At 38.5% G+C, this 24,660-nt stretch overlaps 1 protein-coding gene across 3 annotated transcripts in view; it reads right to left on the bottom strand.

The window, feature by feature from the left end:
* CCDC93 (CCC complex scaffolding subunit CCDC93) overlaps window positions 1–10,038 on the bottom strand; it is a 116,940-nt gene extending 106,902 nt beyond the window's left edge. For 2 of the 3 annotated variants that reach the window (XM_074215012.1, XM_074215013.1), the window contains exons 1-3: window positions 9,901–10,038; window positions 4,560–4,673; window positions 896–990 (exon numbers count right to left, since the gene is read on the bottom strand). In XM_074215012.1, coding sequence (XP_074071113.1) covers window positions 896–990; window positions 4,560–4,673; window positions 9,901–9,924 — 233 coding nt within the window. In that variant the 5' untranslated portion in view covers window positions 9,925–10,038. Of the gene's footprint in view, window positions 1–895; window positions 991–4,559; window positions 4,674–9,241; window positions 9,331–9,900 lie in introns of those variants that run through there. The other variant, XM_074215014.1, reaches the window with a different exon arrangement.
* Between the last annotated feature and the right edge of the window lie 14,622 nt (window positions 10,039–24,660).

Raw genomic sequence — 24,660 nt, 5'->3', positions numbered from 1 at the left:
TTTAATATCAGGGTCATTCCTTTTATCACCCTACAAAATAAATTACTTGCAAACTTCTCACCAACAAACTAACGAATGTATTTATTGAGTGCCTACTATATACAAGACCATGCTACTCACTATATTTAAAAAGAGATTCTCACATCAGTGGGAATGAGCTCAAGGATTACCAACTGAATTATAGATACTTAATAAATGTTGACTGAATGAATATCGGCCTAAGCAGTATGTAATTAGGGAGATAAATCTGTTGAATAAATTAATCAATCACCTAATACATTGCAGAGTCAAACAGAGGTGATTTGGGGATTATTCAGTATTTTGGAATTATCTATAGCATTCAAGGGATAATTAAACCATTGAATGTCAGAGTTAAAAGCTTTGAGATTACTTATAGTGGAAGAAATTAAGGCCCAGAGAGAAAAAAGCCTTACCTAAGGAAACTCAGTAAGTAACAGAAAGGACTATAACCCAGCTTTTTTGATCAATAAATACAGAGGCCCAACTATGTTATCTGAGGATAATTAAACTGGGTCCTCAGCAGGGTAGTGGGAAGGTGTTCTTGGGCAGATGGAAGTCAAAAGAGAATGTCAAATGTTTCTACAAAAGATAACAGGGAGGTCAAAAACTTCCCTCCTATAACTACTTTATAACCCTTCCAACTCCTATCTTCTCTAAATCCCCCAACTATCTCTGACCAACTCTAGAGTAGTCTCTTAGCTCTCAGCTGAAGAACTCATGGAAATGCTATATCATATATGGTCATAAAGAGGTCACCATTTTATTTTGAGTTACAACAACCAATTTTGCACAATACAAGTCAAATACACTCTGACCAATAAGAAGTTTCATTTAGGATAGCTCAACTTCATGACTAACTCATCTAGAAACTTACATTTTTTGACCTATTGTAGAGTTTTCCTGAAACAGAAGGTCAACATCTATGTCAAAGTTGCAGGTAGTGATACACCAAGTCATTCCTCCTACTACCTGAAAAACAATAAAAAAAAAAATTAAATTTCCCTTTTCAGCTTTGGTGGAAGGAGCAGAAGGGGAAAGTCAGAACTATGATTAACTGTTTCTATATAAACTAAGCATGGTTGTGTATATTTACGTGTAAGTATAAAGAGTCTTCTACCACTTTAGTTATAATTCATCCAAAACAGAGATTAAGATTAGTCACTCAACATATATTTATGAAACTATTATTGGACAGTGAGTTTAAAGAAAATTATATGTCATGGTGCCTGTACTACAGGAACATATAACCTGTGTTGGGGATATAAGATTTGTTCAAAAGAAAAAAGGAAAGATTTAAGAGGAGAAATCAAATGCAAGTTGGTTCAGGGCTCAGTTGTCCATCCAAAAAAAAAAAAAGGTGGCAGAGAGAAGAGGGGGGAAGAATCTATTTTAAAAAAAAAAGATTTAGTAGGTATTTTGGTGGAAGTTAAGAATTGGAAACCAAAGGTATACTCATCAATTGAGGAATGGCTAAACAAGTTGTGATATATGACTGTAATGGGATATTATTGTGCTACAGAAAATGACAAGCAGTTGACTCCAAAGTTGGGGAGGTATACTCTCCAGAGTTGGCCAGAGCATAGCCCCAAGACACGTATAATCAACCCAATCAGAGGTGAGACAGATGTACTACATCCTATAATAACCCAATCATGGACTTACCTCCAAAAAATAATTAAACTTTGTTCAGATGAAATGCATCTCTGCCATTGTTGGCACCTCTTCCCTCAGAATGAAATGCCTCTCCTTTCTTCTCTGTCCATCTAAGTTCTAGCCAAGCTTTAAGAACCAGCTCAAGTCTCTCCTATATGAATCCTTCCTTCACCATTTAAGGTGAAAATTATTTCCCTGAAACCCCATAGGATTATTGCTTAATACTATTAGTTATCATGTGTATGCCTCAACTAGATTATTATTATGTAGTTATATATGTTAAATATAGCATCATATATTATTATGTAGATATATTTTATTTATTTGTAACCTCCATAGTACCCAGAAGGAACTTGCTAAATATGTATTTGTTTACTCATCGAATGGGGAAGCTAAGTGGTGCAGTGGAGTCAAGAAGATTTATCTTCCAGTTCAAACCCAAACTCAGGCATTAGCTGTGTGACCCTAGGCGAGTCACTGAACCTGTTTGCCTCAGTTTCCCCATCTGTAAAATGAACTGGAGAAGGTGACAAACCATCTACTATCTCTGCCAGAAATGGGGTCATGAAGAGTCAAACACAACTGAAAAATGACTGCACTACAACAAAAACTGATCCAATGCACTTAACTCACATTTGTTGAATGCTTTAAAGTACAAGAAAAGATTTTTCTCTAATAATATCCGAAGGCCCTGCCCCTTGCAGGCTAGGCTAGATTTTCCTTAAACAGCTCTAAAATTGTCTTCAAGATTTAATTAGCTGACTTCATTTCCTGGTCTCCGGAGTACAAAACCAGCCAGGACTTAAGGAGCCAGGAGCAATGTTAGGCTTCTGATTAAAAACTTGCAATCTGACTAACACTAGCACAGAACTGTCTATGCTCAACAACTATCCTTTTCCCTATTCTAAATGTTATTCTCCAGCTATGATTAAGTAAGCCTCCTTTTAACTGTTAGATGGTCTACAAGTGTCTCACATTTCATTTCCATTTCTAGCCTAAGTCATCAGACTGGCTCTGGCTTATGGAATCCTCATAAAACCCTTACAAAGAAGTTAGTACAAGTATTATTATCCTCATTTTATAGGCAGGAGACTGAGAGTCAGAAAGGTTAAGTAACATTATATATATATATATATAGAGAGAGAGAGAGAGAGAGAGAGAGAGAGAGAGAGAGAGAGAGAAAGAGAGAGACAGAGAGACACAGAGAGAGAATCATAAACCAGGCTTTCTGACACTAAAAGCAAAGGGTACATGTTTTTTTGGGGGGGGGGGCGTGGTAGGGGAGCATTTCCACTATATCACACTCTCAATTATACTACACAGAAAATTGACTTTTTTGGCTCTCAAATACTTTCCCTTTCAGTGACATACGTTTATATTTTGGGTCTCTAGGCAAAATTTTATGAAGGGTCTTATAAAAAAATGACCCTAGCTAGAAAGAGCAGCTCTAATAGATGGAGCCCAGAAGAGTCACGTGTAGATTTTCTTCATTTAATTTGTGATTTCAAATGAGACTGTACCCAGAAAGCAAAAGTGATTTGCCCAAAGTCACATGTTTGGGAGTGAATTGGAAGGATCTTAAGACATATATGTTGGGTCTTTTTCTGAGGCAGCATCATAGCTGACCCCAGAGGTTAGGACTGATTAGCTCTGAAAGTCCTGCTGGCCATTACCAGTCTTGGCAAATTGGGGATACTTTACTTAAGGAAAAATTTATGTACTCTCAAATAACAATTCCATATGATGTGAAATGTTTCATTTTATCTTCTTTAGTTGTTAATAAAGTCCTTGGAACTATGGAAAGAAGAGGGGAGGCAAGGAATGTAAGACAGGTAAATATAAGGTAGGAGAAAGGGGAGAATTAAACCCTGTTTCACCTGTGCTAAGAGGGATAAGGAGGACCTGAATACCAAGACTAATCAAATATTTTTTTTTAGATTTTTTGCAAGGCAAATGGGGTTAAGTGGCTTGCCCAAGGCCACACAGCTAAGTAATTATTAAGTGTCTGAGACCAGATTTGAACCCAGGTACTCCTGACTCCAAGGCCAGTGCTTTATCCACTACGCCACCCAGCCGCCCAAGACTAATCAAATATTAGCAAAAATAATAGAAACAAAAAGTCCTCACTTCCCCAACCAACCGACCAGGTCACAACAGAGACCTAGCTCAGACTGAGATTAAAAAGAGGAAAATAGAGGCAGAATTTGAGATTATTCCTGAGATTATTTCTTTATAAAACCTTTTATGTAAAGATCTTGAAATTACCTCAATAATAAATCATTTTTATTGGATAGTTCCCTAAACTTGTAGGGACAAATAAAGAGATGACTATACCTAATATTTTAATAACACTATTAGGGGGTCAGGGGACGCCAATCTGTAAAAACACAGTAAAACTTACAAAAATAATCATACCCTTTGATCTAATAATATAATTGTCAAGAATATATGCTGAAGGTATTATTAAAAGAAAATAAAGAGCTCTCTGTTCGAAACAAACAACAAAAACCAAGTCCACTGTTTAGCTTAATCTAGGAAGCACTGAATTAGATAATGACTAGGATCTCTTCCAAATCTAAACAGTCTCCAGATTTATCTTGTGCCTCTCCAACTTGATCATCTATGTAGAAGAAGGCATGACTTGTGATTCTTTGCGAATTCCACTACTATGAAAATAGAAGCAGTTCAATAGACATTTCTGAATGGCATTAAGTAAAGAAAATGAACAATCCAAACACTTCAATAATAAGAGAGTTGGTAAGTGCTAGGAAATGGGGCAGAGGAGTAGATAGAAAAAAAGAAAGACAGTGGCTAAAATGACTTTCTATTATCTTCAACTCCTGATGTCAACCACACTTGTGTGACACAAAGGACTTTCTTCTTACCTTGTCAAAGGGTGACAAGCCTTTAATTCTTGCCCTAAAGTACCCGGCTGCAACCAAGAGCTCCAAAATTTCCGCCAATTTGATGTTTTGCTCTTCATCTTCTCTTGTTTCCACCTAAAAGAAGAAAGGAAAGAAGAAAGGAAGAAAAGAAAAAGTATTCAGATGAATAATTTATTTTCATTTGCTGTCAACCTTTGACCAACAAGAATATAATGACATAGATACACTACTATTTCAGTGAACTCTTTCTGACAATTCAATGACTCCTTACTGAGTTTCACTGTATACACAGCACAGTGGTAGGCCCTCAGTATAAGAAATACAATGGGTAACCTACCTACCTGTCTACAAGGAACTTAAAATTTAAACAGCTGGAGCAACAAGAAATATATACAGCAATAACAAAATATTCCAAGGAAACAGAAGTGACACAAATGATATACTTTACAGAAAAAAAAGATCATTATGGAGTAGAGTTGGTCAAGAATGATTTCTTAAAAGAAGCAAAATTTAATTTTGTAATATTCCTTTACTTTCCTACCCTTACAGCCTTTTAGCTGGAACTCTGATTCCTTCATATTTAAATTATTGCACCAGTCTCCTAATTACCCCTGATTCAAAAAACTGAACTTTGAAAGACTAGACAATTCAGTTTTTAAGAGATTGATTATCTATGAATAGCAAGGAGTTCCCTCTTCAGCCAGCTAGATTGGTTCCAAGAGAGTTCAGATCTAGAACTGTTTCTAAATATGTCTATGAAATTGTTTTTCTCTGTGTTCCTAAGGCAAATATAAAAGTTATATTTTGTTTTCTGGCAATATGATATGGGAACATTTAAATTTAAACAATAAACGCATTCATTAACGAAAAAAATTTATTGCCTACTATGCTAGACAGTGGAAAAGATGTATTTATTCAAATCAATAAATATTCATTAATATTTCCTATATTCATGGCACCACTTCAAGGAAAGAACTTAGTAGGGACACTAACTGTTAGAATTTGGAGAAAAATAAGGAATCAAAAGAATGGAAGGATCAGGGAGACATAAACATAACTAAGTGCAGTGTCTAAGATATATTTCACGGCCTCAAAGTCACTAAATAATCTTTTACTGTTTTTATTAACTGTCTCTCTTTCCTCCCTTTCCAGTCCAATTTTTTAAAAAGTTTCCATCCAGCACCCAAATGTCCACTCACTTTTGGATTCTCCCCTTTCTCTCCACATCTAGCAAGTCACCAATACATTTTTTATTATTCCTTTATATTCCTACCTCTACAGAATTCTAGTTAGACCTCTCATTACTTAATATTTAACTTGCACCAGCCTTCTAACTAGTGTCTCTAAGTCCTACCTCAACCAATCTATCCTGTTTCACAAACTGATCTTCCTAAATTATCACTTTATTATTCTCTATTCAAAAATGTCTAAGGGTTCCCTAGTGTCCGAAAGATAAAATTCAACTGTGTTATAGTGGAAAATATGCAGGACGTGAATGTAAATTCCAGATCTGACACTAACCTACCTGGACCTCATTTTCTTCATACGTGTACTGAGGAACTGCTTTATAAATCTCTGAATAGCATATAAGTCTTCTGTCAGATTCCTCTGTGCCGGTTAGACTGTCTTAGTTCATTCTTGAATTCACACTTTTGCCCACATTCTCTGTTCAGTTTGAAATAGACTTCCCTGTCTGCTTTGATTAAAAGATAACAATCTTTTAAGGCTCAGCTTAAACATGGCTTTTAAATAAGGCTTTCCATGAGACTCCTAAACATAGCAGTTACAGTCTATACATCTCTTAAGCCTTGACTCACTCTCCAGATTTCACCCTTTCCTTAATCCTTACACTGCTGCCTCACTATACAGGAGAAATCTCCACTTAGAGGCCCCATTCTCCTGGGAAGGAATCCTATCATACTTTACCTCCCTAGCACCTGGACTCCAACTTCTTGGTAGTAGACCAAGTATAGACAGAGGAGGTCACTGCTGGAAGCAATTTATGCTAGAATAGTAGTATTTATGTCTAGAACAGTAGTATCAAACTCAAATAAAATCCCCCTGCCTGCAGCATAATGATTTAGAAACCACATATTAGTATTATTTATATTCTCCTGTGGGGGCAGGTAGGTGGTTCAGTTGATAAAAGAATCTGACCTGGAATCAGGAAGACTCATCTTCCTGAGTTCATATCCAGCCTCTGATACTCTAGTTGTATGACCCTGAGCAAATCAATTAACCCTGTTTGCTCAGTCTCTTTGTCTGTAAAATGAGCTAGAGAAGGAAATGGCAAACTACTTCAGAAAATATAACAAGAAAATTCTAAATGGGGTCACAAAGAGTTAAATACAACTGAAAAATGATTGAACAACATAGTCTACAGTACTTTTATTTATTTGTTAAATATTTTCCAATTATATTTTAACCTGGTCCAGGCAGTACTCAGGATGTTATTGATTCAGAGCCTGCATGGCTTGATGCAAGGATGTGAAGGTTATCAAAGACATGGGAGGGAAGGAGGAATCACAAAGCTCATTACCAACCCTGCCCCCCAAAGGAGTGTGCTTAAGAAAATATCATTATTAATCTAGGGGGCTGTTTTCTCATCTCTACAATTTTTTTTTCTTTTTTCAAGGTGATGGGGTTAAGTGGCTTGCCCAAGGCCATGGCTAGGCAATTATTAAGTGTTTGAGGCCACATTTGAACTCAGGTCCTCCTGGCTCCAGGGCCAGTGCTCTATCCACTGAACCACCTAGCCACCCCTACAAAATTTTTTTTTTTTTTGCAAAGCAAATGGGGTTAAGTGGTTTGCCCAAGGCCACACAGCTAGGTAATTATTAAGTGTTTGAGACCGGATTTGAACCTGGGTACTCCTGACTCCAGGGCCAGTGCTTTATCCACTGTGCCACCTAACCGCCCCTACAAAATTTTTAATGAGAAAAATCTGCAATTTTTCTCACCTCCATATTGAAAACATCTTCATTGATGATATGTCAGACTGTGACAAACAATATGCTAAACTAGGCCACACTGTAACTATCCCAAAATTGACTAACAGGTTTAATAAAAGAATGTAAGATCTTATGGTTTGTTGACAATGCTACTTTAAAGGTTTTTCTCCAAAAAAGTTAGCTCTTGGGCACACAGTAAAAAATTATAGGAGATTCTCACTTTTTTTGATGACCCTTTGATTAAAATATCCATTAAGACCTAAAGTAGGAATCATAGGATCATAAATTTAGACATGGAAGTCCTGTCTAGATTCCAAAACAAGAGGGATTCATTCTAGCTAGTGATATCTTTCATATGCCAGAGTTTACAGATGGTATTAATGTCTGGATCAATGCGAAGTCTCCAGAACTAGAGCCATAATCACTCAGAAGAGCTTAGCCTAACACTGTGTAGGAAAAACCAAATGCATGAAGAATGGCTACTGCCCATAGTCTGAAGTGAAAAAACCAATAGATCTGCTTCATCAAGGCATGTCTTAATAGATAAATACTTCAAATGAACAAGCTGAATAAAAGCAGAGTAAGCTGGTATTTTAGAAATTGTGTGATTTTTTTATGCAATTTTTAAAAAATTTTATTTATTTAAGGCAAATGGGGCTAAGTGACATGCTCAAGGTCAGAAAGCTAGGTAATTATTAAGTGTCTGAGGCTGGATTTGAACTTGGGTCCTCTTGACTCTAGGGCCAGTGCTTTATCCCTGTACCACCTAGCTGTCCCTTATGCAATATTTTTTAATGTACCCCCAGCTTCTCTCTAAAATAAAACTCCATTTTTAATGCAATCTTTTTTAATCTTCTTCCAAAGTTGGCTATAAAGTATGGGATATGGCTACAAAATATGGGATACCAAATAGTTTTAGGTCACTCAGAGGGTAAAGGACAGATGAGCATGAATGGGCTGCAGCCCATTACCAAAGGAGAACGGCTCCAGAAAAGGGGCAGAGAAGATATTATCAGAGAAATGTATGACAGGAAAAAGAGGTGACCCTGTCAGGCAGTGAATATAAAGGATGACCAATGGACAATCTTTGTGTTTTATTGGGACCCATATAGTTATTCAAAAAAGTTTTTTTTTGCAAGGTGAGATGGGACAGATTAGAGGGAAAATCACTGACAGCTAGAAAAGGTTTTAGAGGTCGATTTTAGAGGTCATCTAATACCACACCCTCATTTTACAGATAAGGTAACAGTTGAAGTGAGAGAAAATGACTTGTCCAAAAATAAAATCAGAGATACATGGAATATGAATACTAATAGTATTAATTAGTATTCACTAAAGAACAACATAGAGAGGCAGACCCCACACAGATTAAACATTGAGAATATTTCATTGAAATTAAAATTGAGGACATTTTCACTGATTGTCCTCCATTCCTGGAATTCTCTCCGTCCTCATGTCCTTCTGACTCCTGCCTTTTAGTAGGTCTCTCCCAAACCCTTCTTTCTGTTTATTATCCAAGATATCCTGTATATACTGTTTACACATAGTCGTTCCCATGTTGGCTCTCTCTAGATGGTGAGCTCTTCGGGAGAATGAACTATTTGGTGTCTTTCTTCTTACCATTAGCCCACGGTGAGCACTGTATAAATGTTAGTTATTATTGTTGTTGTTATCACTCATGTCCCTAACACTCAACATAACAGGCACCTAATAAAGGCTGCCGACCCGCACCTCGATCCATCAGGTCCCCTCAGCAGCAGCAACTCCCGCCTTCAGGGGGAGGAAGAAAAGCACGTGCTCGTCTGGATAAAGCAGCTTTGCTTCCCAAGCCCCCGACCCCGCCGAGGTCTCCTCGGCCTCTGCCAAGGGGCAGGCTGCCGGGGTCTCCCTCCCAGCCTTGCCCAGGCACGGGCCGCTGCACGCCCGCCGGGCTCCCCAAGCGCCAAGTCCAGGTTCACCGGCCCCGCCGGCCCCGCGCCTCCGGCCCCTCCTACAACCAGGCCCCGTACAAGCCCCACAACTGCGGTGCCCTCTCCGCACCGGGGGGCAGCGCCAAGCCTGGCAGGTGCGCGTTCCGGGGCTGGCGGCCGCCTCTGCCCAGTGCCCTCGGCAGACTCACGGGGCAGGGCGCCCTCCCCCGCTCCCCGCCTCCCCTCCCGGGGATGTGGGGGCGCGGCCCGGCCCCCGGGGAGGGCGGGAGGCTCGCTCCCCGCAGCCCGAACGCCAGGCTGACACGCCCCGCCGGGCCGGGCCCCCGGGGCAGGGCCGGTCCCGTGACCGCCGGCAGACGTGCCGCGGGAGGGGCGGGCCCCGGGGAGGGGGGGCGGCGGGCCTTGCGGGGCACGCCCGGCAAACCCCGTCCCCGGAGGGTTGGGGGGCGCGTACCGTACCTCCTGCGGAGGCGGGGGCTCCATGACCCCCGACCCGGACCCGCGGAGCCGCCGGGAGCCGCCGGAGGAAGTGGGCCGCGCCGCCGAGCTGCTGCCGGGGTGGAGTGCAAAGAGAAAACTTCCTCCGCCTGCAGCCCGGCCCGCCGCCCGCGCCGCCTCGCGCAGGCGCACGGAGCCGCCCGCCTCCCGGAGACTGCCCGGGGCGGGGGAGGGGGGGGGGCCGGGGCGGCCCGGCCCGGGAGGGGCGCTGCCCGCCAAAGCCGGCGCCTTCGCCGAATGCCGACCCAGCATGGTTGATGGCAGGGCTGGAGGCCGGGAGGCTTGATGGGCGCTGGGTCGGCGCGGACGTGCACTAGACCTGGGGCGGCGGCCAGGGTGTTGTTGGCCATGGAGTCAGGGGACCCGAGTGCGAATGCGGACCCCGCCACCCGAGAGATGAGGGAGTGCGCAAATCACTTAGAGAGAGAGAGACAGAGAGAGAGAGAGAGAGAGAGAGAGAGAGAGAGAGAGAGAGAGCTGGTATATATATACATATATATATATAGAGAGAGCTGGTATATATATATATATATATAGAGAGAGAGAGAGAGCGAGAGCTGGTGTATATATATATATAGAGAGAGAGCTGGTGTGTATATAAGCTGGTGTATATATATATATATAGAGAGAGAGAGAGCTGGTGTATATATATATATATATATATATATATATAGAGAGAGAGAGAGAGAGAGAGAGAGCTGGTGTATATATATATATATATATATAGAGAGAGAGAGAGAGAGAGAGAGAGCTGGTGTATATATATATATAGAGAGAGAGAGAGAGAGAGCTGGTGTATATATATATATATATATAGAGAGAGAGAGAGAGAGAGAGAGAGAGAGAGAGCTGGTGTATATATATATATATATAGAGAGAGAGAGAGAGAGAGAGAGAGCTGGTGTATATATATATATATAGAGAGAGAGAGAGAGAGAGAGCGAGAGAGAGCTGGTGTATATATATATATATATATATAGAGAGAGAGAGAGAGAGAGAGCTGGTGTGTATATATATATATATATAGAGAGAGAGAGAGAGAGAGAGAGAGCTGGTGTGTATATATATATATATATAGAGAGAGAGAGAGCGAGAGAGAGAGCTGGTGTGTATATATATATATAGAGAGAGAGAGAGAGAGAGAGCTGGTGTGTATATATATATATATATATAGAGAGAGAGAGAGAGCTGGTATATATATGTATATATATATATAGAGAGAGAGAGAGAGAGAGAGAGAGAGCTGGTGTGTATATATATATATATATATAGAGAGAGAGAGAGAGAGAGAGAGAGAGAGAGCTGGTATATATATGTATATATATATAGAGAGAGAGAGAGCTGGTATATATATATATATATATATATATATATATATATATATATATATATATATATATACATAGAGAGAGAGAGAGATGGTATAGACCAAAGATGCCATCGCATGTTGTACAGTAGCTTCTAACTCCAAATCTAGCATTCTTACCAAGCAAGACTGTCCTGAGTCTTGGTTTCTTCATCTGTAAAATGAAAATAATAATTCCTGTACTATCCTCCTAAAGGGATTGAGAGGATAACATCCTGTAAACGTTCAAATTCTACATAATTAGCTCCTTACTGTTATGTCATTCCCACTTTTTTACCACTTACCTTACTAAGGGCCGTTTACAGGGGATCAATGGGAAAAATGGACTTCCACATATATATTATATTTTGCCCATATTCTTGAGTTGCCAGTTGCCGGGTAGATGAAGGAATAGAACTTTAGTTTCCAGATGAGAGTCCAGTCTCCAAAAGGATATCAGTTTGTGACGTGCCAATCTATTCATCTCCTGCACCTCTTGGCAAAACCATATTTGAATCTGTCTTAATGACCCAAGGATTCCAAGAAGCAAACTATATTTTATCTCTTCTTGTCAAGAAAGACAGAATTTAGGGGTGGCTAGGTGGCCAGTGGATAGAGTAACAGCCCTGGAGTCAGGAGTACCTGAGTTCAAAGCCAACCTCAGACACTTAATAATTACCTAGCCATGTGCCCTTGGGCAAGTCACTTAATCCCATTGCCTTGCAAAAAAAAAAAGAAAAAGAGAGACTTTCTGGAACACCTCTTCTATCTCATTTGCTCCTTTCATTTAGCTCTTTCTATCCAAAGTGGGGCTAAGATCATAAGAAGTGAATTCTTCCCTCCAGGGTTTTGGGAGTCTTAGGAGTTTAGAACAGGAAGGGAATTAGATTCTTCATCTGTAAAATAAGAGGATTGACATAATTAGAGAAATGCAAATTAAAGCTACTCTGAAATTCTACTTCATACCCATCAGATTGGCAAAGTTGGCAAAAAAGGGAAATGACAAAAGTTAGACTGTGAGAAAAGATACATTAATGTAGTATGGTGGAGCTATGAATTGGCTAGTCATTCTGGAAAACAATTTGGAGCTATGGCCCCCAAATTCCCTACACTGTGCATACCTGTGTACGAGTCATATCTATTTGGGCCATATGTATATAGATTATAGCACTCCAGGCTCTTCTGTGCTCCCCATCTTTCAGTCTGCCCAAGCTCATGTTTGTTGTTACCTTGACACTATCTATCTCATCTCCTACTGTCCCCTTATCCTTTTGCCTTCAATTTTTTCCAACATCAGGATCTTTTCCTGGGTCCTATATTCTCATTATGTGGCCAAAGTATTAAGCTTTGGCTTCAATATTTGACCTTTGAGTGACTAGCCTGAATTAATTATCACCTTAAATATTAACTTATTTGATTTCCTTGCTGTCCAAGGGATCTCAAAAGTCTTCTCCAGTACCACAATTTGAAAGCTTAGATTCTGTGGTGCTCAATTTTCCTTGTAGTCCAACTTTCACAGTCATATGTTGCTACTGTAACTATCTTATCACTGATTATACAAACCTTTATCAGAAAAGTAATATCTCTGCTTTTTTAGTGTCCTATACAGATTCACCATACCATTACTAGGCCTATACTCCAAAAAGATCAAAGAAAGAGAAAAAGGGCTCATGCGTACAAAATGTTTGTATAATGACAAAGAACTGAAAACTAAGGAGTTGCCCATCAATTAGGAAATGACTGAACAAATCATGGAATATGAATGTGATGGAACATTATTGTGCCACTAGAAAAAATGAAAATGATAGTTTCAGAGAAACCTGGGAAGACATGAATTAATGCAAAACCAGAACAATATTTATATTATAACAATAACATTGTAAAGTCAAACATTTTTGAAAGTCTTAAGAACTCTGATCAAGAAAATGTCCAATTTTGATTATAGAAGACTTATTAGGAAACATACTACCCACTTGAACAAGAAGTGAGATATACAAGGTGAAGAATTTGTCATGTATTTTTGAATTTCAGCAGTTTGGGAATTTCCTTTACCATTCCTTTGTTTCAAAGTTTTCATTTTCTTATTTTTACAATATAAGTGGAGGTGGGAAGAAGGGAAAATATCTTGTTCATTGTTAAAAATTAAATCTTCAAAATAAAAAAAAATGAATTTAGATCTACCATCCAAACTGTGATGCAGAACATGAAGCTCAAAAAGACAAAATGTCTTGTTCATTTCCAGTGTGATACTAGCAAGTCACAGAACTATAGCATTTTTGAACCTAGTTCAACCCTCCCATTTTATGAATGAAGTTAATTGAAATCCCAAGAATCTGACCTAGTTAGTGGCACAGGCTGTATTACAACCCATTTGATTCCTGGTTCAGTGTGCTTTCTACTGTACCTCATTGTCATCCATGATAAATAATTTTAATCAATAATTTAATTACAAATCAAGAAACAGTTATTAAGAACCTTCTTTATACCAGGGAACAATGTGCTTGGAGCTAGATGTGCAAATATGTATACTGAAGTGCAAACTCTCTCCATATAATCTTGCTTTTTTTTAGGGTTTTTTTTTTGCAAGGCAAATGGGGTTAAGTGGTTTGAAGCCACACAGCTAGGTAATTATTAAGTGTCTCAGGCTGGATGTGAACTCAGGTGCTCCTGACTCCAGGGTTGTAGCTCTATCCACTGTGCCACCTAGCCGCCCCAATTCTCTCCATATAATCTTGACTTTATCCCTTGCCTTTTTCTCCCACAGATGCCTCCCCATTATCATCCTCACTTTCACTTCTGTTCACAAATAGTGGCATGTCTCCATCCTTTAAAATACCCTCATGTGATCCTCTGAGTTATGGCACCATATATTTCTTCCCCTTCCTGTGTGAGTTTGAGAAAACTATACTTGATACCTCTTCTGAATCTTTTGCAGTTTGGCTTCTGACTGCATCATTCAACTGAATTTGGAATTGTCTTCTCCACGGTCACTAATGATCTCTGAATTGCAAACTCTAATGACCTTTTCTCAGTCTTCAATCTTCTTGACCTTTCTTGCAGCCTTTGACAATACTGATCATCATCTCCCCAGGAGAAGAGTCTCTTTTTAGGCAGCTAGGTGGTACAGTGATACTGATCCATAAATGAGGATGATCCAAGTTCAAATCTAACCTCAAATACTTTCTAGTTGCATTATCCTAGACAGGTTACTTAACCTCCTTCTACCTTATTTCAACTGTAAAAATGGGTTTATACTTTATAACAACCCTACTTTACAGGGTTGTTGTGATAACCAAAGAAAATGTATTAAAGCTTAGCACAGTGCTGGCCCTTCTTTAGTTTTGGGTTTGTTTGGGTTTTTTTGCTTTTGAGTTCTCCTTGGGTTTTTGCTGACCTTTCCGACCCCTCCTCAGTCTCCTTGTTGGGGTTTTTTCTTTGTCCTGCCCACTCACAATAGGCACCCCACAAGGTTTTGTCTTAAGCTCTCTTCTACATTATGCCATCTCACTTGATGATCTCTTAAACTCCCAAGAGTTCAAGTATCATCTCTATGTAGGTGACTCTAAGATTCATGTGTTTGGCCCTTAAGTCTCTTGTGAGCTCCAGTCACACATCTTCAGAACTAAACATGTCCAAAAGAAAATGCATTATCTTTTTCCTCAAGCTTTCTTTTCTTCATACCTTTGTTATTATCAAGTGTACTGCCATCCCTCCAGTTACCCAGGCTCTCAGTGATACCCTTGACTCTTCTCTAACATTCATTCCATATATACAATCTACTAACCAGTCCTGTTATTTCTACCTTTACTTCACCTATCTTGTATGTCACCTCTCTATTCACAAAGTTATCACACAGTTCAGATCCTCATCACTTCTCCCCCAAACTGCTGCAGTTGACTTCTAACTGGTTTACCTATCTCAAGACTCTTCCTATTCCAATTCATCCTACTCAGCACCAAAGTGATTTTTCTAGAACAGAGCAGGTTAGAATAATAATTCCCTAATGGCTCTCTATTGTCTCCATACATGCACACGTCCTTAATACCAGCACATCTTTGCAAAGCATTTTCAAAGAGGTCCAGTCTGTGACAAGAATATTCTCTTTCTCTGGACCAAGCCCAAAGAAATGTAACATAGTCATATTCTTGTCCTATTTAGCAACACAGACTATGTGACCATCCTGAAATATGGCTATGATAACCCTCTGATCATCATCAGTCAAAATTGTATATATCCCAAGTTTGTGTCAATAAAGAATTTACAATATGACTACTATTCAGACTCATCTTTGAAAGTTCAAATCTGACCTTAGACACTAGCTTTGTGGCCATTACTTAACCTGTCCTTCAGTTTCCTCATCTACAAAATAAGCCAAAGAAGGAAATGACAAATCACTGAAGTGTTTTTGCCAAGAAAACACTAAACGAGGGCATGAAGAGTCAGACATTTCTAAAAACGATAAACCATCCAGAGGGGCTATAGATACAGAAATATAAAACTTGTTTTTCATCTTTATCAAACTGGCAATATAGTTGGGGGAGACAAAACTCTAAGATACATGAGACACTAGTGAACAAAACAAAACAGTATGTATTTATTTGGCACATTGTGGTATTAGATAAGTATACAGAATATCAGAGGAGCAGGAGATCACTGAGGGCTAGAATAAAAATAGTCAACATTTATTTTATGCTTACTGTGCCAGGTAAAGCCACAAGCATTTTAGGATTATTATTACCACCTCCATTTTACAGGTAAGAAAACTGAGGCAAAGAAGTTAAATAACTTACCTAGGATCATACACAAGTATTTGAGGTCATATTTGAACTCAGGTATTCCTGACTCCAGAGAAGTCAAGGTATACCTGATGAAGGAGGTGGGATTAAAGCTAGACTTCAAAAGGATCAGAGGAACTTAGGTGGAAGGATGGGAGAACAAGATGCAGAATAGATCATATCCTATGTTGGGGAAGAGCATAAGTGGTCAGGTAGAAGCTAAAGAACAGAACACCTATCCAATATGTTGCTCTTTATTTCTTTTCATTTTTTCCCCGAATCATTGCTTTGATTTTCTCCCTCACAAAAGAGGGAGTGTGCAATTAGTTTGTGAACAAGATATATGAAGTAAAGGTAGAAATAACAGGGCTGCTTAATAGTTTGTATCTATGGAATGAATGTTAGAGAAGAATCAAGGATATCACTGAGAGCCTGGGTAACTGGAGGGATGGCAGTATACTTGACAATAACAAAGATAGGAAGAAAAGAAAGCTTGAGGAAAAAGATGATGAGTTTTCTTTTGGACATATTTAGTTCTGAAGATGTGGGACTGGAGCTCACAAGAGGGCCAAACATATGAATCTTAGAGTCACCTGCACAGAGATGATACTTGAACTCATGAAAGTTTAAGAGATCATCAAAGGGCAGCTAGGTGGCACAGTGGATAGAGCACTGGTCCTGGAGTCAGGAGGACCTGAGTTCAAATCCAGACTCCTACACTTAATAATTACCTAGTTCTGTTATCTTTGGCAAATCATTTAACTCCACTGCCTTGCAAAAGCTAAAAAAAAAAAGAGAGATCATAAAGTGAGATAGTATAATGTAGAAGAGAGCTTAGGACAAAACCTTGGGGGTTGCCTATTGTGAGTGGGCAAGACAAAAGAAAAGAAACACGGAGACTGAGGAGGGATCAGAAAGGTCAACAAAAGATAACTTAACTTGATATACTTTACAATCTTAAAGATTAAGAATGGCTTGTGTGTTTACTATTTCCAAAGAAGCATGAAAGGGGAAGCATAGGAAAATAACTATAGACATAACTATATCATTTCCTATCCGTACATACTGGGACCACTTCTCTCCCTCCCTTTTCTTCTCTGCTAAAAATTATGCTCTGCCCACTCTGTAAAGGCCCATTCAAACTAAAGCTATTAGTTTTGCTCATCTAGCCTGAACACTTACAGACTATTTAGATTTAACTCTGAAGCCTGACTCCCTAAGTTGAATTATCCAAAACAATACTTTTGTCCTAATAGAGAGAAGTAGACCCTGTTCTTTTTTAAAGTAAATTTTTATTGCTATCTTTTGTTTTTATATCACCTTCATTCCTGAATATGTCCTTCCCCCCTTCTACTCAATGAGCTGATATTTATCCTCAAAGAAGATCATGAAATGACAAGCAAGTGTCACTTGCCATGACAAGCAAATGGATTGGATTTGAGGGAGGAGAGTACTGTGCCAAGTCACCAGCCCAACTTTCTCCTCCAGAACCATCTGGTTCCAGTGGTCAGATATGAATCAGGACTACTGGAGTTGACCCTGGATGCAAGGCAATCAGAGTTAAGTGACTTGCCCAAGGTCACACAGCTAGAAAGAGACAAGTGTCTGGGATCAGATTTGAACTCAAGTCCTCCTGACTCCAGGGTCAGTGCTCTATCCATTTTGCCACCTACCTGGGCAACTCTTGTAACAAGGAATAAAGAAGAAATGGGTAGGGGAGAAAGGCAGTTCAGTAAAATTAACATATCACTAGTCCCATAGGTCCTCTCTTCTCTGTAACCAAGCTTGACCATTAGCTAATTAGGTTATTAAGAATATTATTACTTTTCTTCTGAGAAATCTAATGAAGTACATGCAGGAAAATATGGAGGGAGGCTACCTAATTGGGCTACACATACTTTGTTTAAAAATTCAGCATTATAGAAACATTTATTTACCCTTGGAATTTATTACTTGAAGATTGAGTAAAGCTTAAGATAGAGCTAGAAGCTAGGAGTCTAGAATTCTGGCCTCAGTTTTTCACTGTATAACCACTGGATTGAGATATCCAGTCTTTCTCTCTCTCTCTCTCTCTCTCTCTCTCTCTCTCTCTCTCTCTCTCTCTCCCTCTCTCGACAATGGGGGTTAAGTGGCTTGCCCAAGGCTACACAGCTAGGTAATTATTAAGTGTCTGAGGCTAGATTTGAATTCAGGTACTCCTGACTCCAGGGCCGGTGCTCTATCCACTGCACCACCCAGCTGCCTCTCCAATCTCTTTAGGTCTAATAACCATCATTTGGTAAAATGAGGACATGTAGAATATGTTATCTATCTCTTATAAGGTTTATTGCTGTCCCCCTACACCCTCCCAAAGCACACCCCCCTGTGTTACATCCAGGATGAACCATTTTCAATGCTATACTACATTCACCCATCTCTGCAAAATGGCGGTAAAGTTCAAAGATTACTGGGTTCTCTGTAACGCACTTACCCATGTGACCACAGGTGACTTTACCTTCTTGGAGTCTCAGTTTGGGTACTTGATGAGGACAGAGACTTCGTACAAAGGTGAGATTATGAATAAGGGTGGCAAAAAAATGCAAGCATTTTGACATCTGGCTATTTATTAGAGTGGCCACTAGATGGCAAACTGATATGACTGCTTTTAAAAGGAATATAGGGTATTTTAACTTTAATTGCATACTACACTAAGATTTTGAGACATCTTAAAAATGACCAAGTTACATGTCCCCAAATAGTAAAACAAAATATACTGAGGAAATTTCAGAGTGTCCCAAAATATGTCATTTTTGGTGGCCTATAGTAGTAGAAATAGAATGTGGCCTGCATTTGTTGAAACTAAGAAAAGTTCAAATACATCATGCAAATGTTGGCCATTCAGTCAGCAATAAACATTTATTAAGTGCCTAGTTACTTATTACATATGCATTGTTTACATATTATATATATATGTATTATACTTACCTAATTTTTATTATATTAAATTCTAGGGATACAAAGAAAGGGAAAAGACAGTCCTTGCTTTCAGTCAACTGGCCTGGATAAACCTGACTCTACCCCTTGTCATACATGTTACCTGGAGTTAATCATCAGACATTCTGGGCTGTATCTGCTTCAACTGTAAAATAAGACAGATCCTGAAGACTCCACTAACTTTAAATTTTGTGAACTTCCATTAGCCACCAGTTTCTCCATAAAGAATCTGGGGCAAAGACAAAAAGAGTCCAGTGCAATAGAAGCTGAGCTGGGTTAGAAGTGAACTGGGCTGACATGGATATTTCCTCAAATGGAGGTCCCAGGGGAGAACTGACAAATGTGGAGCATTATCTCTTGAATCAGAGGTCCTGGACTTAAATCTCACTTCACATCTGCTACTTCTGGGACTTTGGTCACCTAGTCTCTCTGGTCCTTAGTTTCCTTATCTGTTCAATAAGGGTATTGTATTAGATGGCATCTGAAGTCCTTTCCAGCCCTAGATGTGATTCTGTAGAAACATTTTTCCCATCCATATCTTCAAAAATATGATCTCCAGTTAATTATTCAGGTACAGTAGTGTCTTCTCCATCAGAATTAAAAGAACTGAAATTAAACCAGTGGGTCAGATTGCCGGGGAATAATTAACCCCATACATAACCTATTCTTTTTTCCATGTCTCCAACCTCATAGAACCTGAGAATATTATAACTAGAAGGAATCTTAGAGATAATTTAGTTAAATCCTTTGTTTTACGAAAGAAGTTTGTTGCCAAGGTCATAGAGTTAATGATGCAGCCTAAGATTAAAATTCATTCCCTCCTAAACAAAAGTTATTCCTCCATACCAAATTCCCTTCTCTCTCACTTTGCTCCCCTTAAACTGATCTACTAATTTCTCCCTATATATCTATAAAACCTGAATTGAGGACCACTGCATCCTTACTATATATCCTTGCTGTCTTAAGGCAAAGGAAACCTTCTTTGTTAAGTGTTTGAAGACTTTCTTAGAAGTTTCTCACTTTGTCCCTGAATTGAACCTTTACTAAGGGGGAAGTTAATTTATAATCTCTCCTAGTCATCCTTAACTTACATTATATTTGATTGTTAGTCACCCTTTTGTATATATTTTTCTTTCTTTCTTTCCAGATGGATAGTAAGTGCTTTGAGAGTAGGATCTTAAAATTTTTATATACCATATATCATATTGTCCTGCACACATTGTATGATCAACAACTATTTAGTGATGCTGCTTCCACATCAAGAAAAGGTAAATAATAGGGGGAAAATATATTTATCAAGTGCCAGAGACTCCGCTAAGCTTTAGGATTTTAAGTAAAGTATAAGCAGAAAGAGAAGTCTTACCCTCAAACCTTACATATTAATAGGGGAAAGCAACAATAAAAGGAAGCTGAAAAAAGGGTTGAGGGAAAGGGGAATCAAGGCACAAAAGTCAGGAGCTAAGTCAGGTTAGAAGTAAATGTGGCTGGAGTACTTCTTCAAGTGGATGTTCCAGGGAATCACTCAGCAATCAGAGGAGGAGGAGGTGGCCTCAGGGATGGAGGTATCTCTATCTGGGGCAAAGAAAAAAAGAGTCCAGTGCAATAGAAGCTGAGCTGGGTTAGAAGTGAACTGGGCTGACATGGATATTTCCTCAAATGGAGGTCCCAGGGGAGAACTGACAAATGTGGAGCATTATCTCTTGAATCAGAGGTCCTGGACTTAAATCTCACTTTATATCTGCTACTTTTGGGACCTTTGGTCACCTAGTCTCTCTGGTCCTTAGTTTCCTTATCTGTTCAATAAGGGTGTTGTACTAGGTGGCATCTGAAGTCCTTTCCAGCCCTAGATGTGATTCTGTAGAAATATTTTCCCATCCATATCTTCAAAAATATGATCTCCAAAAACTTCAGCAGATTCATTTTTTGGTTCCTATTTATTTTCCCTTCCACTCTTTCTTTTCATGATCAAATTGATTCATGGCTGCCATCTGCTCTGCTATTGTACACCCAAGATTTTAAAGTATGAGCCATCACCCCAGAACCACCACACCACCAATTAATTTAGATTAATTAATTTAGAATTCATAAGCCATATAGGTGACTTTTTTTTTTATAAATGGCTTTTTAAGAAATGCCTGGAAGAGGTAAAATGGTTAGTTTGGTTTTGTTGTTTGAAAAAACCAATCTAGATTATGCTATGGATTATGACGTGATATTATCAGCTCGGAGTTAGTTATTCTTGATATCGTACCCACTAGATATGTGAACTTGAGTAAGTCATTTCTGTCCAGTTTTCATAAGGAAAAAATAAGGGGATTTGACTAGATGTTGTCTTATTTCCTTAAAGCTGAACCATTATATGATTGTGTGTTCTCTAATGTCCTTTCTAGCTTGACTACTCTAGAATCTTGAGATTAAGTGTCCATTCTTAATATGATAGCTTTCAGATGATGATCCGGACAGAGAGGGCAAGTATTACAGAACCATGCCAGGGCATTCATGGATGATTTATCTTGGATTTGATAGGAAAGGCTGCTTCTTCTAGAATAACTAGGACAAGCAAGAGAGGTTTAAAAACCTGGAGGCTAACCATTAAAGTTGAAATGCTCTTTTGCTGTTCCATTGTGCCTTATTCTTCTTGACCCCATTTGGAGTTTTCTTGGCAAAGACACTGGAGTAGTTTCCCATTTTCTTCTCCAATTCATTTTACACATGAGGAAGCTGAGGCAAACAGGGTAAAGTGACTTACCCAGGGTCACATAGATATTAAGTGTCTGAGGTTGGAGTTGAACTCAGGTTTTCCTGACTCCAGGTCTGACACTACATGCATTATGTCTAGGATGATATAAGGAAGCAAAAAATAACTTCTCTACAATCTAGTGCCATTATGTTCATCTCACTTAGCATCATTAGAAAAGGTTAAGTAAAATAGGCAAATCGCAGAAGGAGCAGCCTTTTATAAAAGCAGAACAGGAAACTGCTTATGTAGAGTAATTTGGAGAAATGCTACAGAAGTATTTCCTCCATAGGATTTAAATGTCTACATTACTCATTTCTCTGGGTCAAGAAATTGACAGTTCCTGTTAACTGAAAATGTTGCTTAGATAAGTGATAGAAAACTTCCTTGCCTCTGTTTCTTCTTTTGTCAAACCAAAAGTTTGAATTTGGTGGTCCTTAAAAATCACTTTCAACTTTAAACTTCAATGATTATATGTTGATACTTCAAAATCATGGCATTTTCCTCTATTGTCAAAGAGTTGAAGCTATATTTCTGAATCTTTTTTGCTTAATAAGAAAGTATTTATGCTTGAATATCTTTGGAATTTGGGGTCACAATTTTTTTCAAGTTCTATATCAGTTAGCCTTGAAAATGGTTCCCCTTTCAAAGCTCCACTGAAGTATTATTTGTGTAATTAATTATTGTAGCAGGGCAACTATTACATAAATCAATTCCTAACTTCTTAGCTCCATCATGAATGCTAATGAGATAGATTAGAGATCTGTGGCCTCAAAGAGATAAGCTTTGGATGAATAATATATTTTATTTGTCAGCAGTCCTAAAGTTCAATTTATGGTGAAATTAACTGAGAATGGATTGCAAATAATTGTCAGCTCATTGTCAGTCCTTATTGCTAAGACCCTGAATAGACAGAATGACGAAAAGGTAATTCGTTTTTCTTTGTAATTGCTTCTGGATTATACAAGAGTGCCTGAAAAGAGCATGATGCTATGCATTTTGGAAATTGTAAGAAAATGCAGATGTTGGATTGTATGCAGAAAATATCCAAAATGCCAAATGTAGTAGAATTTAGCCTGGAATTCTTGGATTCCATTAAGTCAGTTCCAATGGCTCCACAAAAAATTGGCCACAGTGGTTAACATGATGTTGTACTCAAGACCCTGATAAACATTTCATGGTTGACACAATAATATTCTGAAAAGGAATTGAGTTAAATCTTTTCCCCTGACTCCTGAAAAGAAGTTTTTATAAGACTTCTCAAATGTTATGATGTGATCAATGGATTTTCCCCCTTTTGAATTAGAGATGTAAAATCAGACAGATTAACATTACCAGAGAAGAAATGAAATCAATAGCCAACTGTGATGGATGAGTTTCCAAAGAATAAGTACAGGGGATTCAACTGAATTTATCAAACAATTATAAAGCTTTGTTTTCCTTCTTCTTAAAATGTATTTATCTGTACTCTATACACACCTTTCTCATTTAAATGTGTGGTTCAAAATCTTCTCTCCCTACCTATTTTTTTTTTTAGGTTTTTGCAAGGCAAATGGGGTTAAGTGGCTTGCCCAAGGCCACACAGCTAGGTAATTATTAAGTGTCTGAGACTGGATTTGAACCCAGGTACTCCTGACTCCAGGGCCGGTGCTTTATCCACTGTGATACCTAGCCACCCTTACCTATTTTTTTAAGCATAAACTAAACCACGTAGCTTAATTAACATTTTTTTGTGGAATTCTTTTCCAAAAAATTTTCATTTATTTTGTCTTCTTCCTTAGTTCTATTTTCCTTACATTCCATTCTATTCTCTTGATCATAGATGATACTGTTATATATTCCTTTTTTATTCTTTGAATATTATAATAAATAAAATTCCTGCTGAATAGAGTTTGATAACCTCTTCTATCTCATTTCTATATTAGAGCATGTATAGATAACACCTCTTTTTCTTTTCCCCTGAATGTCTGTGTATGTGTGTGTGTATACACACCTATATATATATATATATATATATATATATATATATATATGTATGTATTTCTGTTGATTTTTTTGATGAGCAGGCATTTCTGCTATACCTTACTGCTTAGAATATCATTATTTGAAGGAAACTAGGAATAATGAAGTCCAGTCCTATCTCCTGTCCTAATCACAATCATTCTTAAGACTGTATCAAGGTCTGCACTCTGTGTAACAGGGGCCAGTTCTAGGAGTGTATACTCCCACTTTGGAATATTCTATGACTGTTTCTAGTCTGTTTATTATGTGCTTTTTAGTTGACTGCTTAGCTGAGAGAACATATTAAAGACCCCCCAATAAGACAACTTGGACTCTTTCCTTTCTGTATAGTGAATGAGAAAAATGAGCTGCTGTAGGGCAATCTCTCCCCCTCTGAATCTCTGACCCTTTCTCACTGGAGGTACCATGAAGCAAGACTTTCATTGAGGGGAGTTGGCAATTAGGGTTAGCAGTCCGGCATGCTCTGCTTATGGAGGAGATACTGGACTGAAATTATATCTAAGGATGTGGTTATAAATGTTTAAGAACTGATCTCCAAAAAATATATGCATGATGTACCTTTAATTTAAGTCTGCATTATTAACATTATATTCTTTAAGTCTAAACAATCAACAAAATCACAAATCAAGGCCTGATTTGTAGCATTTGCCAATTTTCAATGTGTAAATTCTTACACTTAAAATTTAATAATTGACTCTCAGGCTGTTAATAGCTAGCTCTAGCATACCTCTGATTATATTTATTTATCTATCTCCTCCATCACACAATATAGATAGTTTAGAGGAAATGATTTTTTTATCTCAAATTGGTTCCCCTTACTATATCCCAAATTTTGCCTCCTTTCCCACTACATGCTAGCTCACAATGAC

The sequence above is a fragment of the Macrotis lagotis genome, chromosome 1 (genome assembly GCF_037893015.1).
Source record: "Macrotis lagotis isolate mMagLag1 chromosome 1, bilby.v1.9.chrom.fasta, whole genome shotgun sequence".
NCBI lineage: Eukaryota > Metazoa > Chordata > Mammalia > Peramelemorphia > Peramelidae > Macrotis > Macrotis lagotis.
Note: the sequence above shows the minus strand (reverse complement) of the source record. Positions and strands in the feature narration are given on the sequence as shown.